We start from the raw sequence: 14507 nt of genomic DNA, 5'->3' as shown, positions 1-14507 counted from the left end.
CACCCTTATCGCCACATCGTTCGGCAAATCAAATCGACCAGATTCACCGAATTTCGATTCGCGCAGATTTCGCGATATTCTGGAGGACAGAAGCGCGGACAAATGTGAAACGCGTTCATCACTCAAAATTAGAAGCAGCCGCAGGATTATCATTGACGTCCTGCCGATTCGTTCGAACAGGTGACGGAGGAGGGGAGGGGGGAGGTAGAAACGCGATACGCGGCCGACCAGATAATACGGTCCAATTTACTATTCCAAGCTGGCATAAACAGCGGTCGTGCTCGCAGTGGACAGTGGACACTATACAGAGAGAGGTCAGCGGCGTCTGCTATCTCTCTGGGTACGTTTACCACGTATACCGCCGGCAACAAGATCCACAAATCCCTGACAGGCACCGTGACGAGCCTCGACCGGGATCGAACTGCTGCGTCGTCCCGGTTTTGGATCTCTTCGGATCTCGTCGTTGCTTCCCCTCTCAAAGCGCGAATAATTCTTGCGTCAACATGCCCGTGTCGAGGTCGTGTCACCCTTAAAATGGAGGAGGGAAGATGGAGGGAGGGGAAAAAAACATGGCCCTTGTTAACGGAGCATTAACGTAAAACCGTATTTAATTAGAAAACCAAGGGGGAGAGCGGAAAAGCAGCGGGGTACATCACAAACGGAAACCCGTCGGATAAATTGAAACGCGTTCTTTTTTAATTTCGTGCACACACAGCAGGCTGTGAAAACAGAAAAGAAGAAAAGAAAATAATAAAAGCGGCCGACGTTCGATGGTTGTACTTGTCCTGTCCGTGTCGCCTGCGTTGCGCTCGCAATTGTAATAGAACGTGTGCACACTATATAATTAATGAGATGTCATATTTTCAAACAACTCCCTCGCGCGCCGCGACGCCGTCCGTTTGGTCGAAATAATTATCCCCGGCGTCGCGGTCAGTCGGTTCCGACGCGGTCCTCACAGTTAAACGCAGACGAAAGTAGACGCAGCTGGCAAAAACAAGCGGCCCGGCGATTTAATAAAGCGTTGTTAATCGAAACTGTACGCGTCGAACGCGTTCACAGCCGGCTGGGAAATTATTAACACCGACAATCGCCCAAGACTCGTGCGCGCCAAGATTGAAATTCGCGGTTTTCGAAGCCGCCAAGTCAATCGCCAATATTCGCCTTTATGTTTCGCGATAATTATCAATATTTTCGAATGTTGTCGCGCAATGTATAATTCAGCGCACGAAAAATCTAGTCGGTGTTTCTTTGAAGAAACGCGATTGCGATTACAAATGTTGTTAATAATATAATAAGTCGGTAGGACGAATTAATGGAAATTTGAAATTCTCGGGAGTTTGAACGATCTTTCTACTGCGAGAAACACTCGATAGTATGTAAATTATTATTAGTAATAATGACTTACTACGTGTAATAACAATAATAATAATAATAATAATAATAATAATAATAATACAGTTAATGGTAATGTATTGCAACATATAAATTATTATTAAGATTATTAAATTCAGAACCTATTTTCATTTTTCTTCTTCTCTTTTCAATAGCATGGATCGATTGTTTCTCTGTCAGAATGCTTGAAACGAAACTCCGCAAACGACGTGACAGCCCTATTTTCCCTTCCTCCCTGATTGCTTCTATTTCATATTCTATAAAAATACCCGCGACTGTTAATTTTCTTCTTTTCAAAAAACAAATAGACACTAATATCCATTTTCATTTTCTTTTCAAATGGACAATGCTTTGAAAAGCGAATCAAGAAACTGTGAAATTACCTGAGCGAGAAAGACCAAACAACTTGACTTCGTTCGCGCGTGATTTCGATCGAAAGTATCCATGAAAAAAATTGAAATTTCACTCGGAATAACGAAGAATCGTTTTAACAGTAGTTTTTAGAAATTTTAGCCGCAATGTTAGCGAATGTTAATATTTCGAAGAAAGTGCGTGTGGTTGAAGTTCTGCGAGTGGAAACGACGATTTTCTGTGCCGCAACCTCGTAGTAGCTGGCAGTAAAGGAAGCCGATGCGGGGGCGTTGGTAGCTCATTTTCCCCCGGTTAACTAAGAATATAATTGAGATCATTTACAGAGCTCTCTCTATCTCTGAGACGACCCAGTTCCCCGGCACGGTCTCTTTGTTCTCGCTCGAAGTCGCTGGATACCGAGGCGGGGCCATCACCACCGTTCACCGGGGTGGTGGGGGCGGGAAGACGAAGACCGGAAATAAGTACGGCAGAGAAATTCGGCGGGCCAACGCGAGCGGTAGCGGGCCAATCAAAGAGATAACTAGATCCCCATTAAACCGCTTGTAACTTAATTAATTGCGCGGGGGCCTGGGCTAATGTAGCACGGCTAACCCTCGGTAGATAGTGTTCTCAGAACGCGATATCACGTGTAACGTGATTTGCTCGTTAACCGAACTTTGGCAGCAAGTGGAATACGTTCACGACAGCGGGTAGCCTGTTTTCCGGGTCACGTGGCTGTCGCGCGTTTTGCCCGCCACTTCCTGTCATTCTTTCCGCGTGGCATTTTGCCGCGTGAAAGGTGCAATTTGGACAAGTATCGCACCGCCTTTTAACACGACAGGTCGTGTGTGCCGCTTTTCTTTTTCTCTCTCTTTGTGGAGAAGTAATTTTAAAATTCCGCACGCCGTCAAACAGTTCCGCGATAACGACAACGAGGAATAACGGAAGGAAATATCGGCTCTTCTAACAGAAAATATTCTTTCGTAACCACCGCGTTTCGACATAATTTTACAATTCCAATGAGGCATTGAAAACGTTCCTCCAAGCGGATTTTTCAATTTCCCGCGACAATTTACGCGGCGTGAAAACGAACAGAACACTGAAAACGGAAAGAAGAAACAAACGGGGGAATTGTTAAAAAAGGAAAGAAAAAAAAGAATAAAAAAGGAAAAACGATCGTCTGGCGCGCGCGAATGACGAGAGGACAGACGGCCGGGCGTCAACGCGTCACGGGGGTTGAATTACGCGCGGCGGCGCTCACGGGACAGTTTATTTTTACAAGATGGTTGTCAATGATGATATAGTGCGCTCGTAACCGCCCCCGTTGTATCTCGATATATATCGAGTTTTATTTTTATGGATCGTTTCGCCCCGTGGAATGATTTAATAACGACGGAGGGTATTACGATGGAGGGGAACGAGACGGAAAGTGAAACAAAAAAGGTGGGGGAAAAAAAGAAGAGAGAACACAGAGCGACGACACAGGGGAGAGGATCGTTGATTTCGTCGTAACACAGGGCGCCACAGGACGGACGTTTGAATCGTAAGAGGGGAAACACATTGTGCACCGTGCGTTTCTTTTTTTCTTTTTTTCTTCCTTTTTTCTCGTTACTCTTAGTCCGTGCCAGCCGTGCTTTGTTCTAACTGTAATGCGATGAGATTGCGAGAGATCTGTCCCGCGGGTGTGTGGCGTGAAAACGTCCGGATGAAACGTTTTCCGAAACGTCCTCTCTGCGAAGATGTTTAACTCCCATAATAGTGATTCCTTTTTTACATATCACTTACTGTGCGAGTAACGATACTTGGAAGAATGATTCGGACAGATTTACATATATATATATATAGAGCATTTGTCGATTTGCAATAGCAATTAAATTATCACTCAACTGTATTTTTATTTACACTAATTAATTCCAATCATTGTTGCTAACTACATACGAAGGTGAAATTGACGAATTTTCACATGATTGATTCGAATACAGTACATGCAATGATTCCGGAAAATCCCAAAGATCGTTCTTTCGTAGTTATAGAATTTCACGGTCCATTCACGCCCGGGCTGTGAAACCTCTCCGTTGTCCGGGGTGTTTACGATTTTAGGACAATGTCGGCGCGGTTACAATCGGAAACGCGTTGGAAATTAAAAAGAAGGAAATAAAAAACAAGAGGGGAGAGGGTGTAGGGAGGAAGTACGAAAGAGAGACGCACGGCAGCGGATGAAAATTTCAATACGAACCTCGAATCCTCCCTGTTCATAATCGTCGCAAAATACCTTTTCCATTATCCGTGCTGATCGAAATGAAAGAGCGATACGCGATGGAGGGGGAAAAAATTCGCAATTTATATCCGGTGGAAAAGAGATCGGTATCCAGCCATCCGCCGTGTTCCTCGAAAAACGGTGAATTCTTCCATTTTTGCGCTCCCTTTTATCGTTATTTCTATTAAAATTCTCGTGCGTGGTAATCGGCGTTTTTCCATCCGGCAGGATTGCGGTGAACGGTGAACAATACGAACGGAACAAATCTCTGTTCAATCTTCGATCGCGAATAATTCATTTAAAACGTGGAGAACGACAGATCTCCCTCGACCGGTTTCACGCGCAGAATGCATGTCAGCGGAGCGCATGACGGGGTCCCTCGGCTACACAGGTGCCCCTGATACACGTAAAAATTCATTTTATTCACGAATTACAATCGGCGCGGTATTTCGATCTGTTCCATGGCCGCAACAGTCATCGGCGCGCGGTTGTATTCGCGGTGTACGATTTCCCGGCGCGCATAGGCGTGCGTTCAATGGCCAATCAGGGTATTATACTGTGATTCGAGGCGAGGCCTGGCTATTTCAATCGTTCCAACGGGAAGCAAATATCGGTCACTTTTAATATCGGCGTCTTTCCGCCGAAAGGTTTCTCTCAGTCTGTCTCCAACGGGTCGATGCAATATCTGTCGAGCAACGGCTGCGAGCGAGCCAGCGACAGAGAAGAACAAATGGCAAAAGAGAAGAGAGAGAGAGAGGGGAGAGAGAAAAGGAAGGGGAAGGTGAAAGAAAGCTAGAGAAGGGAAAAAGGCTGTGGGAGTCGGATGGAATCAAACAGGTTGCAGAGAGGCCGGTTTCACGTCGTCGTTATGATAATCACGCTTGAAGCCAGGTCACGGTGTTATTTTCACTCGCGGCGCACCAAGTTTCCGCACACGCAATGCCTCGTGCAACAGGACGGTCCTCGTAAAGGGCGGACAGCTCGGTAACGTCCGGTAATTGCCCGGATCGGTAGAGAAACAACGGAATGCTCACTATAATATCGATTCTCTTTTCGCAATTGTGGTAAATCCGAGTCTAATCGAGTAATTCCAACGAAACATTGCTCTTGTCTCTCTTTGTATTTCTTTGTTCTTTCTTTCTTTCTCTCTCTTTGTTTCTCCCTGCTTTGAAGTAAAATCGACAACTTGATTCTCGATCGAGATCAAAGGAGCTCGAAATGAACGAGGGGAAAAAGGAAAGCAGCGAGAAATTCTGCAGGAATAAAGGCAGATAGATATATCGTCGATAGAGTTCCGCGGGCACCGTCGAACTCGAATCGTTTATAGATTCATCTTCAAGACGTATAATTCCACCGATCATCGAGCAGAAATTGTCGAAGGAAGACGAATGCCCTTTGTTTTCTTCAACGACAGTTCCCTTCTGCGAACGGCGACGTGGTTGATCGAAAAGTTAGAAGACGATTTATTATATTTGGGCGCGCCACAATGGGGAAACGGCGAATCAAAATTTCTGATACGATGACTCGTTTCTTGAGAAACGGCGACCGGCGTCCCTCCGAGAGTAAAACTTTTTCGTCGTCGGCTGGAAAACCGATGGAGAGTTTCGCGGAGCAAACTGCCGTTTCCAGGACGACGGACGGACTTTCGAAATGGAGCACGAACTTCGAGTTTTCAAGTTTGCGTGGCGTTTCTTTTTTTTTCCTCTTTCTCTTCTTTTTTTTTTTTTTTTTTTTTTGTCGCGAATTCAGCCCACTCCGCTCGGTCGGTTGGTGCTCGAGACGAGGAGAACAGTTGACTTATCGAATTTCCATTTTTCCTTTGTCGAGACTGCTAGACTACCGGATAGATTCGAAATCGATACACACTCGTCGTGCCGGTAAACGCGGATCTAATAACGGGCGGGACGTAGGGGCGGGCGTGTCAGCCGAAGGGGAAATCGTCAGGGTGAATTTAAATCGACGCGAGCGCAACGATATCGATTTCGTCGGCGTTAGAAAAGCCAGTGAATGATCGTGTCCCGGGCGTGACCAAAATTGAAATGATCTGCTTGTACAAACGACAAATCGGAGAGCCGAATAAACGGCGGGCGAGTGACGTTAATTGGAAACGAGTTACCGGCTTTATATTTTCGCGCTGCTCCCGCGGGAATCGTCGCGCCCATCGTTGGTAATAATTTTCACATGCGCGACTTTTTTCTCTCTCTCTCTCTCTCTCTCTCTCTCCCTTCACGAGACGGACCCACCGAAATTTGAGAGATGGACTCGAGCGACTCGCGTGCAATCACGTTCTCCCATGATTGCTCTTGTCGCTCCTCGTTGTTTTTTTGCGAAAACAACCTTTAAACGTGCCGGGATAGTTGAACGCATTACGAATAAATTTCGCGAATAACTGCAGAACTCTCGGCCCGATCGTTTAAACGATAATTTAGCCGGCGATACGCGGCGAAATCGTCGAGCATTTCTCCTAGGACCAATAACGAAAATAAACGCGTCAACTCGCGCCAAGCGTAAAAGTTTTACAAATCGATGAAATAACGCGACGATTAAAGCGCAACGTACTTACACACCGTTCTATTACAGTCATTTTTATACATAATTTCGATTGACGATCATTTCCGGCGAGACGGTTATTTTCGAGGAACTGAAACTGATTCAATCCATTGGATTAATTTAAATTCGTCAGAGATGAAGTTTTGAGATAGAATGGAAAACCCGTTACGTTGGTATATAATTGTAGTATTACGTCGTTATTGTTGCATGTGCATTACGAACAATTGGCATTAATCAGCTTTAAATAAGTAAATTCAACAGAAGAATATAAAACGAAATTGTTTAAATATTAATGGTATCCATGAGTTTTCTTCAAATTTAACAAACATTGCCATCCAGTGATAATAATTTAACTTATTACAACGTAACTTATATTCTAGTTCAATATATTGACATTTAGTGTGCTTATTGTTAAATTATACCATAGATTAAAACTGTATTAACTGTTAAATAAAATAAAATTTTATACAGTATCGAGAAACGACATTACTTGTGGGTACCCTTAATACGTCATATTATTCTTGTTAGAATTTTCTCCGTTCGCTATTTGCTACTGATAACAAGTTATGAAATACTAGCAACGGCGAGCTATTAATGTGCAATAAATCATTAATGACGCCAAATTACCAGTGTCAATGACATTCAGATATCGATGATATTCAGCCGCCGATATTGTCGACCTCTTAACACATGTTTTAACCGGTACCGATATTTCACGAATGATTTCCGATATTTCATTTCATGAATTCGAGGAGTCCTCGTTACAGAGCTTTCTCCATACAGTGCCGTATTCGGAATCACCGGAAATGTAAATACGCCATGAAACTGGCCGTTTCATCGAGCATGTTCAATGATCATGTTTCTAAAATATACGCGGTTCCAGTTTCCATTGCTGGATCCAAGTTGGAACCGAATATCGCGTTACGCGACTGAAAAAGAACGGGCAAGCCGTGTGTGTGTGTGTGCGTGTGTGAGTGGCTTGGGAGAATAATTTTCGGGCTGGACGAACAAGAAACGAGAGAAAAAGAAAGGGAAGAAAGGAAACGAAACGCATCCGGCGAGTGGAAATCCTCATCAACAACGCAAATCACAATGGAGGAGATAAACTCACAAATGTCAAAACATCGGCCTGTAATTGGCTCCCATTATAACCAAAGGAACGAACAGGAAATGAAATCGGCCGTTGCTTAGAAATTTCCCGCAGTTTCGGTTTTCTCTCGTCAAACGAGAGAACGTTTCGATCGCGGGAGGGTGGCACAAAGAAATCGCCTCTAGAAGGGGGGGGGGGGGATTCGTGAATGTGCGCACTTTGAAAGGGAATTCAGATTGGGAGCGAAAAAGAAAGAAAGGAAAAAGAAAAGAGAAAGAAAGGAAAAACGTATAGATTACGTACAGGTTTCAATTAAGACAATTAGGGCACCGCGTGTATCGGGCGAGGAAACGCGGGCGGGTAATGCGAGAACGAACGAAGCGGAAAATCCGGTATTCTTCGATGGAACAACGAATTAATTAAATCGGTTCTTTGAAACGTGAAGTGAAAATAAAAATTCTCCGTTTCTATATATCTTGTATGCGAGATGGGCTTGAACAAATTCAAGCCTCTCTCTCTCTCTCTCTCTCTCTCTCTCTCTCTCTAACATCAAACGTAAACGCGGGAACTGGAGATTGAATCATTTACCATCTCGACAGTTTCGGCGTTTCGTGCTCTTAACGAAAGGACCGAATGCGATCGATAAGTAATCGTCTATCGAATGGTGTTGCCATTTAGAAAGCAACCAATCTCGCTGGCTGGCAAAAAAGGCCTCGACTCGGCCCGGGGCGAACTATGGCAATTACTCGGGGGCATAATTGCCGGAGAAGTTTCGGTAACGGATCGTGGGACAATTAATGGACGGTATTAATTAGAGATCATGGAGGAGGAGGAGGAGGAGGAGGAGGAGGGGAAGGGGACAGAGCTACGTGTAACGTACGAAAGGGTAAAATCTCACTGTAGCGGTGGGCGCATGTTGCGTCTTCGGCCACTCATTACTCTACGTCGAACGACGTTTCCGTCATCGGAACTTAGGTGGAACCGGTGGCTCGTAGCGAGACCGGTATTGTTTGTTCACAGCGACACCGACACCGGCCCATTAATTAATCGCGCGCGCAGTTCACGCAGTCCATTTACATTCGATTCGAGCACGCCGCGTCCGGATCGTCAGCGGATCCGTCGCTACCATTAACGTCTAAATACAATCGTCGGTTTCTCGTTGACGATCCATTGAATTCTAATCAACCGCGAAACGCGGAACGTGCCATCGCGCGTTACGCGATATATCGGATGATCGCAGCGCGATCTCGTAACTCGCCCGTGTACATACATACATAGTGGGATGGGGTAGGTCGAGGGATGCTTTATTTTCACAACGTGTGTTTCCAACCCTTAACGCAGACAGTGCATATCCATAGAGTATGTATAGACGTTCGATAACACGAACAGTTTTTTCGAAAGCGTTTATTTTCGGGAACTATCCAACGGAATAGGAGGAATATTTTTAGCACACACCTGGCCGGCCACCGGGCAGGATATTTCAAAACTTTCCTATACGAGGGTGGAGGGAGGAAGGGGGAAGGGCAGTTACTCCATAAACAAAACCGTGTGGGCGAACAAAAGCTTCCGATGCGGTAGCTTTTCCCTTCCCCCTCGAATCAACGCTCATGTTTACACGAGTCGCACTAACGACCGGGCAATTGTTTTCAGAACCGGAGTAGGTGGAGCATGGAACGCAACGGAGGAAATCGTAACACCAAACAACGATACCACCTACAACATCGAGAACCTGCAGCCATTCACCGTCTACAGTTTCCGCGTGTCGGCGGTGAACGCCATGGGACGGAGCAAACCCAGCGAGGAGACCTTCCACTCTGTCACCCTTCGAGAACGTATGTTTTTCTATATATCTGTATATATATATATATATATGTATGTACCTGTACACTCTAAAGCTACCATTAATCTTCCGCCTTGAATGTCTTCGATTGATCGCTAACTCGCTTCTAACCGAGCTTGGGTCATGTATATCGATGTCGCGAGAATCTGCGGGGATAATGAGTAACAGAGAATTAGCGAATGTTTATGCTAGGCTGTTGATCTGCGAATATGTATTTTCACTGTACAAGTGATCTACATTGTATACCGAAATTTCGTGTAATCGAACACGTGTTCAACTCGGTGTTCAAATTGCTGAGGATTAACCGAAATTGATAGTCCAATGTCCAGCGTGACGACGATTTTGTTTTAGTATATTTATATTTAAATCAGATTCGTTGACGAAAATATTGCAAATGAAATGCTCGATTAATCGTGTAAAATTATTTGGAATTTTGTGACTAGAAACAACATTTTTCAGTGGTCACTTTAAAGTTTAAAGCCAGTCAGACGTAACACGTCGATTGTTTCATTACAGGAAAATAAATTTATGCATCAAAGCGGTTCATGGATTAATAATGAATTTAAATCTATCCTTTAAGAAACTTCAAACGTTGCTTCAATTCAGTGAAAATTGACTCTAACGTGATCGATGTTTAAAAAAACAACTACTTTTGAATGAAAAAAATATCATTGATGTTAAGAAGTAAGTATTTTTCGAGGTAAAAATATTAACGACTATAGCTAAAGTTAAAAATGGTAACAACGACTAAACCGGATGTTTTGTCAAGAATTTATTTGCAACGACCTGACCGAAATGAGAAATTGAAAATATTTCATTGACCTCGAAACGAGTGGAAAATTTAGATTTCGAGGGAACCTCGTGCCGGATAGAGCGTCCGTTTCTATCTCTGTTTCACTTCTCTCTGAAATTCCAACGTTCCTGCAACATTCTATCCGAACGTTATAACCAAAGATGGCCTCCTTTCCATTCACTCGGCAACCTTCCTCTCCCCCACTTGCTCATCGCCAATTCCGCGACCGAGTCTCGATAACTTCTCGAAAGACTTCGTAGAGCGGCATTAGCCGAAAACATAAGAGGGAATGATAATAGACATAAAATCCGGGCGGAGGATGCCCAGGCGGAACGAGTCCCTTCGGGGCAATGTTGAAGCTCGCTAGAGTAAACGTTCCGAATCCAACGAAGTAGGAACCTCCGGTGCTCTATGAAGAAAAAGAAAGAGGCTGGCAAGAATGAGATGAGAACTGAGAAGAATGGAGGGAAGAAAAGGAGGAAGAGAAAAGCGAGAAGAATGGTTTGCACGGCCGGTTTTCCGCGGCCAGGCATCGCGTCGCGAGACTACCAACCAGCGCAGCCAACTAAGGAGGCGCTAATTGCAGCACCGGAAGGAGCAGTGTAGAGTCGCGCTTAAACTCGAGCAGTCCAGCTTTTCTCTTTCTTTCTTCGTTTCGCCGTCGTTTTGGCCGGCTGGCACCTCTCTTTGTCTCACGTCCGCCTCACGGAAAATAGGTTGAGCGGACGCTCGCGCGAGGCTGAGCCCTATAAATTCTGTCAACGCCGCCGGGATTGGCCGACGCCTGTTGTATGTATACCCACGACGCTCGACAAACTTTGCATCGCGACGACGACGACGACGACGACGACGACGACGACGACGACGACGACGATGACGACGATGCTGACGATACTGACAAAGGCACCGATGGGTTAGCGCACGCCTGCCCCCCAAACCTGAATTCCCATGTGTATCGCCATAGCAATTAGCGCGTTACTCGCAGACGTCTTGCCGATGGGATTAGCTGCATGAGATTTCCCCGGCTGAATATTTAATGCCGGATCGGGAACAGATGCTTTAGTTTAATATACATAGAATTTCTTAGCCGGTCTTCTTACGGCTTACGTTGCTCGAAGACAATTAGGAAGTTGGGAGGAAAAAGGGAGAGAGCGATCCGTCTATCCTTCGTCTGCTGGTGGATAAAGCGAGAGCACCTAACCTCTAATATACATGGGATTTCTTACCGTTTTGTTTGCGCTATCTTAAACAGCTTTCACTCGAATTTCGTAGTTTTCGAACGCTACAACGTTTCGCACGAGATTCGTATCTTTAAGGAGTAGCACCGGTTTGAAAATGCAATAAACGTATATGAAATATGCTCTTCGTTTTTCGTCTTCTTGGAAAACAAATGATACATACGCTTCGTGAGACTTGCGTATGTATGTCACGAGCCAACATTGGGGTTAATTAACGTCGTCGGATTAATTGAACGCGTCGTTAACAAAATCGGGAGTATTGATTTTCGGGTCATCCGGGTCAGAACGGAAGAGAACTCGGTCGATCTCTTGCTCCGATTTCAAAAATTAAATGTAAACGACTCGTCGATACATGGCGTCAATTATCAATATCACGTTTCTCCGCTAACGCATGTATCGTACGAACACTCTAAACATATGAATTAACCAAACCGCCGCCGAACGATTTCACGGAAAATTCAACATGTGAAATCTAAACGACATGCGTATCCTGGGAAAATATCGTGTTACAATCGAGTCATCGATCGATGTATCATATTATTCGATTAATTCGTTCGGTTAGTTACGAATAATCCCGAAGTAGAATCGCGGCAAAATATGATTAAAACATCAAATTGTTGATACACGCGGCAAAAAGCAATTTATCGTAGTATCAGTCGATCAGAATGTATCGTGGCAAAGGGCTCGAAAGAAACGAAAAAGCTAAAGTTTCAGATCTGCGAACACATTCACGATGCACACTGTGAAAAAGAAGAGGGAAAGAAACGTAGAACGATAATTAAATATGCTTTTATAAAGTGTTTTCCAGTGATGATCTATTCGTGATTCCTTTCTCAACTTTACGATCAGATTTTTGCTAAATGGCTTCCTGACATAGTATAAAACACAAAGGGTCAAAAACCAAAAGGCAAAATGAAATTAAAGAGAATGTAGATAGAGCGGCTGTTTGAAAGACCGAAAGCGTAGAACGTATGCGTCGAATAAATGTATAAAACAATTATTCGACAGAGAGAAAGACGATCGTGTAAAATATTAAATATTTCGAATTAATCAATACTTTTAAAGTGGTCTGTCCATTGTCGAGTGAAACATTTTGAATTTTTTTCCTTTTTTTAAAGAGTAAACGGTCTAACTTTAGCGGAACATTTTAAAAATGTATTGCATTACATTGTACGTTGTATAATGCATTGTGCTCAATCATTCAGCACAATCATTATTGAGCAAAATACGCATTACCATCTCATCGATTCGAAATATCGGTGTGTGTTCTTGTTTTTCACGTGTTGTTTCGAATTAACGCTTGATACGCGACATATCCACATTAGAATGTCAATAAACCGTTATTGGTAATAAGCTCGCTGTTTAAATAGCGTAATTAATCGAGCCGATAACCACACGTTTAATAAACCGGCTTACTGAAACAGATTAACGGTGAAAACTAGTCCAGCATACGTACGCATTAATCCCTCTGTGTTGTAAAATGTTTCGTAATTCGTCGGATATTTCTATACAAATCAATTACAAAGAGTAACAAGCGATCCTTATTGGGCAATTAAATTTCGCTGCCAGAACTTTTCAACTGTCGCCTTATAAAAGCCAACGCTTCATCGGATGAAACGTATGAAAATCACGGACGAACAAGTTATGTTTGAACCATTCCGCTACTGTGGACGAGATGTTTCGTCACAACTGTATCGATTCTGCAATATCGCCGACGAGATATCTCGCTTCTGCAATTTTACTTTGCCAGTGGTATTGCACAATCGACATAATTTATTTGTGAGCTATCTTGTCGAGGATAGCGAAAGGTTTAATGTAACAATGTACTGTAGTAACGTTATCGCGAGGAATAATTTAAGAATGCTGAAAAGAAGGATAATTTATTTTCCAGTGGAAAATGTGATTTCTTCTCAGAGTTACGTATCTCTCGGCCAGGGAAATCGATTTTCTAAAAATTGTGTATTCCTCGAGAATATTCTAGAAAACAATTACCTTGAAGCTTTTGTTGTCATCTGACGGTAACGGATAACTACTGAAACTTTTAAAAGCGTTTCCTTCGCGATGAGATTTTCAAAATTGACAGATTATTTTCTTTTGTTAACAAAGGGATTGAAAATTATACTTTCAAGTGTAATAACCGTCGTCTTTTAAAAAAAATTGATAACTTCGACAACCACTGGCTTCTCTCGTACAATTCAACGTAAAGTTGGAAAAAGTTTACTTCAGACAAAAGTACACAGAGATGTACCTAGTACCGTAAACGATGTAAATAATTGCCGTGTCCTTCTACCTTCGTATTTTATAGCAATCACTAATTGAACAAAACGTACAAATTATTTTTCCAACGAAATGTAATTTTATCAGCGAAAAAGTTCTTTAATGTTCCCTCTGTTGTAACAATTCAAAGGTGTGTGACTCCCTAAAAATTATTCCTCTTCGCTCGCGCCAAGAGACAGAAATTCGACAGAGTTTCGTAATGAACTACGCGAAAATATCTCTAAAAAAAAAAAAAAAGAAAAAAGAAAAAAGAAACTTTCGCTTCGGCGAGCAACGATAATGCAGCGGCAAAGATAGATCCGTGCGCGTTGAAACCGATCGTTGAACGTTCGAAATCAATTAAAATCAAGCCGCGGAACGTGCATTAAGCCAGACGGCGAGGGAAAAATCGCGACGCGTTCATCGGTCTGGCAAATACGGGCGAAAATGGACACCGGGCGTCGAAATCAAATCGGGGAATGTTTTCGATGCTCCGTCGAATCGAATGGAATCGAAACACGGGAATTGTGTCGCGATCTATTGCCTGGAGCGTGCTAGGAAAAGGCACGCGAAATCGGTGCTATTAAATACATAAACTGGGGCACACAGCCAGAGGCAGGTTCATTATGGTGGCACGTGAGGTGGGAATAATTATCCGGTTATCAAGACCGGATCGGCCCCGCATCGGCGATCGTGCGGATTCGTGTCAATAACTGATTTAAATATCGGGGGGAGGGGGG

The 14507-nt window shown here is 43.6% G+C and overlaps 1 protein-coding gene across 5 annotated transcripts in view; it reads left to right on the top strand.

The window, feature by feature from the left end:
- Window positions 1-9292: 9292 nt before the first annotated feature.
- The window catches only part of LOC122528925 (tyrosine-protein phosphatase 99A-like), a 42848-nt gene continuing 37633 nt past the window's right edge, over window positions 9293-14507 (top strand). For all 5 annotated transcript variants that reach the window (XM_043654574.1, XM_043654570.1, XM_043654571.1 and 2 more), the window contains exon 1: window positions 9293-9472. In XM_043654574.1, the coding sequence (XP_043510509.1) occupies window positions 9418-9472 (55 nt within the window). In that variant the 5' untranslated portion in view covers window positions 9293-9417. The remainder of the gene's footprint in view (window positions 9473-14507) is intronic.

This window comes from Frieseomelitta varia, unplaced genomic scaffold (genome assembly GCF_011392965.1).
Source record: "Frieseomelitta varia isolate USP_RPSP 00005682 unplaced genomic scaffold, Fvar_1.2 scaffold_269, whole genome shotgun sequence".
Taxonomy (NCBI): domain Eukaryota; kingdom Metazoa; phylum Arthropoda; class Insecta; order Hymenoptera; family Apidae; genus Frieseomelitta; species Frieseomelitta varia.
The sequence above is the reverse complement of the archived record's forward strand: the minus strand, read 5'-3'. Positions and strand labels throughout refer to the sequence as shown.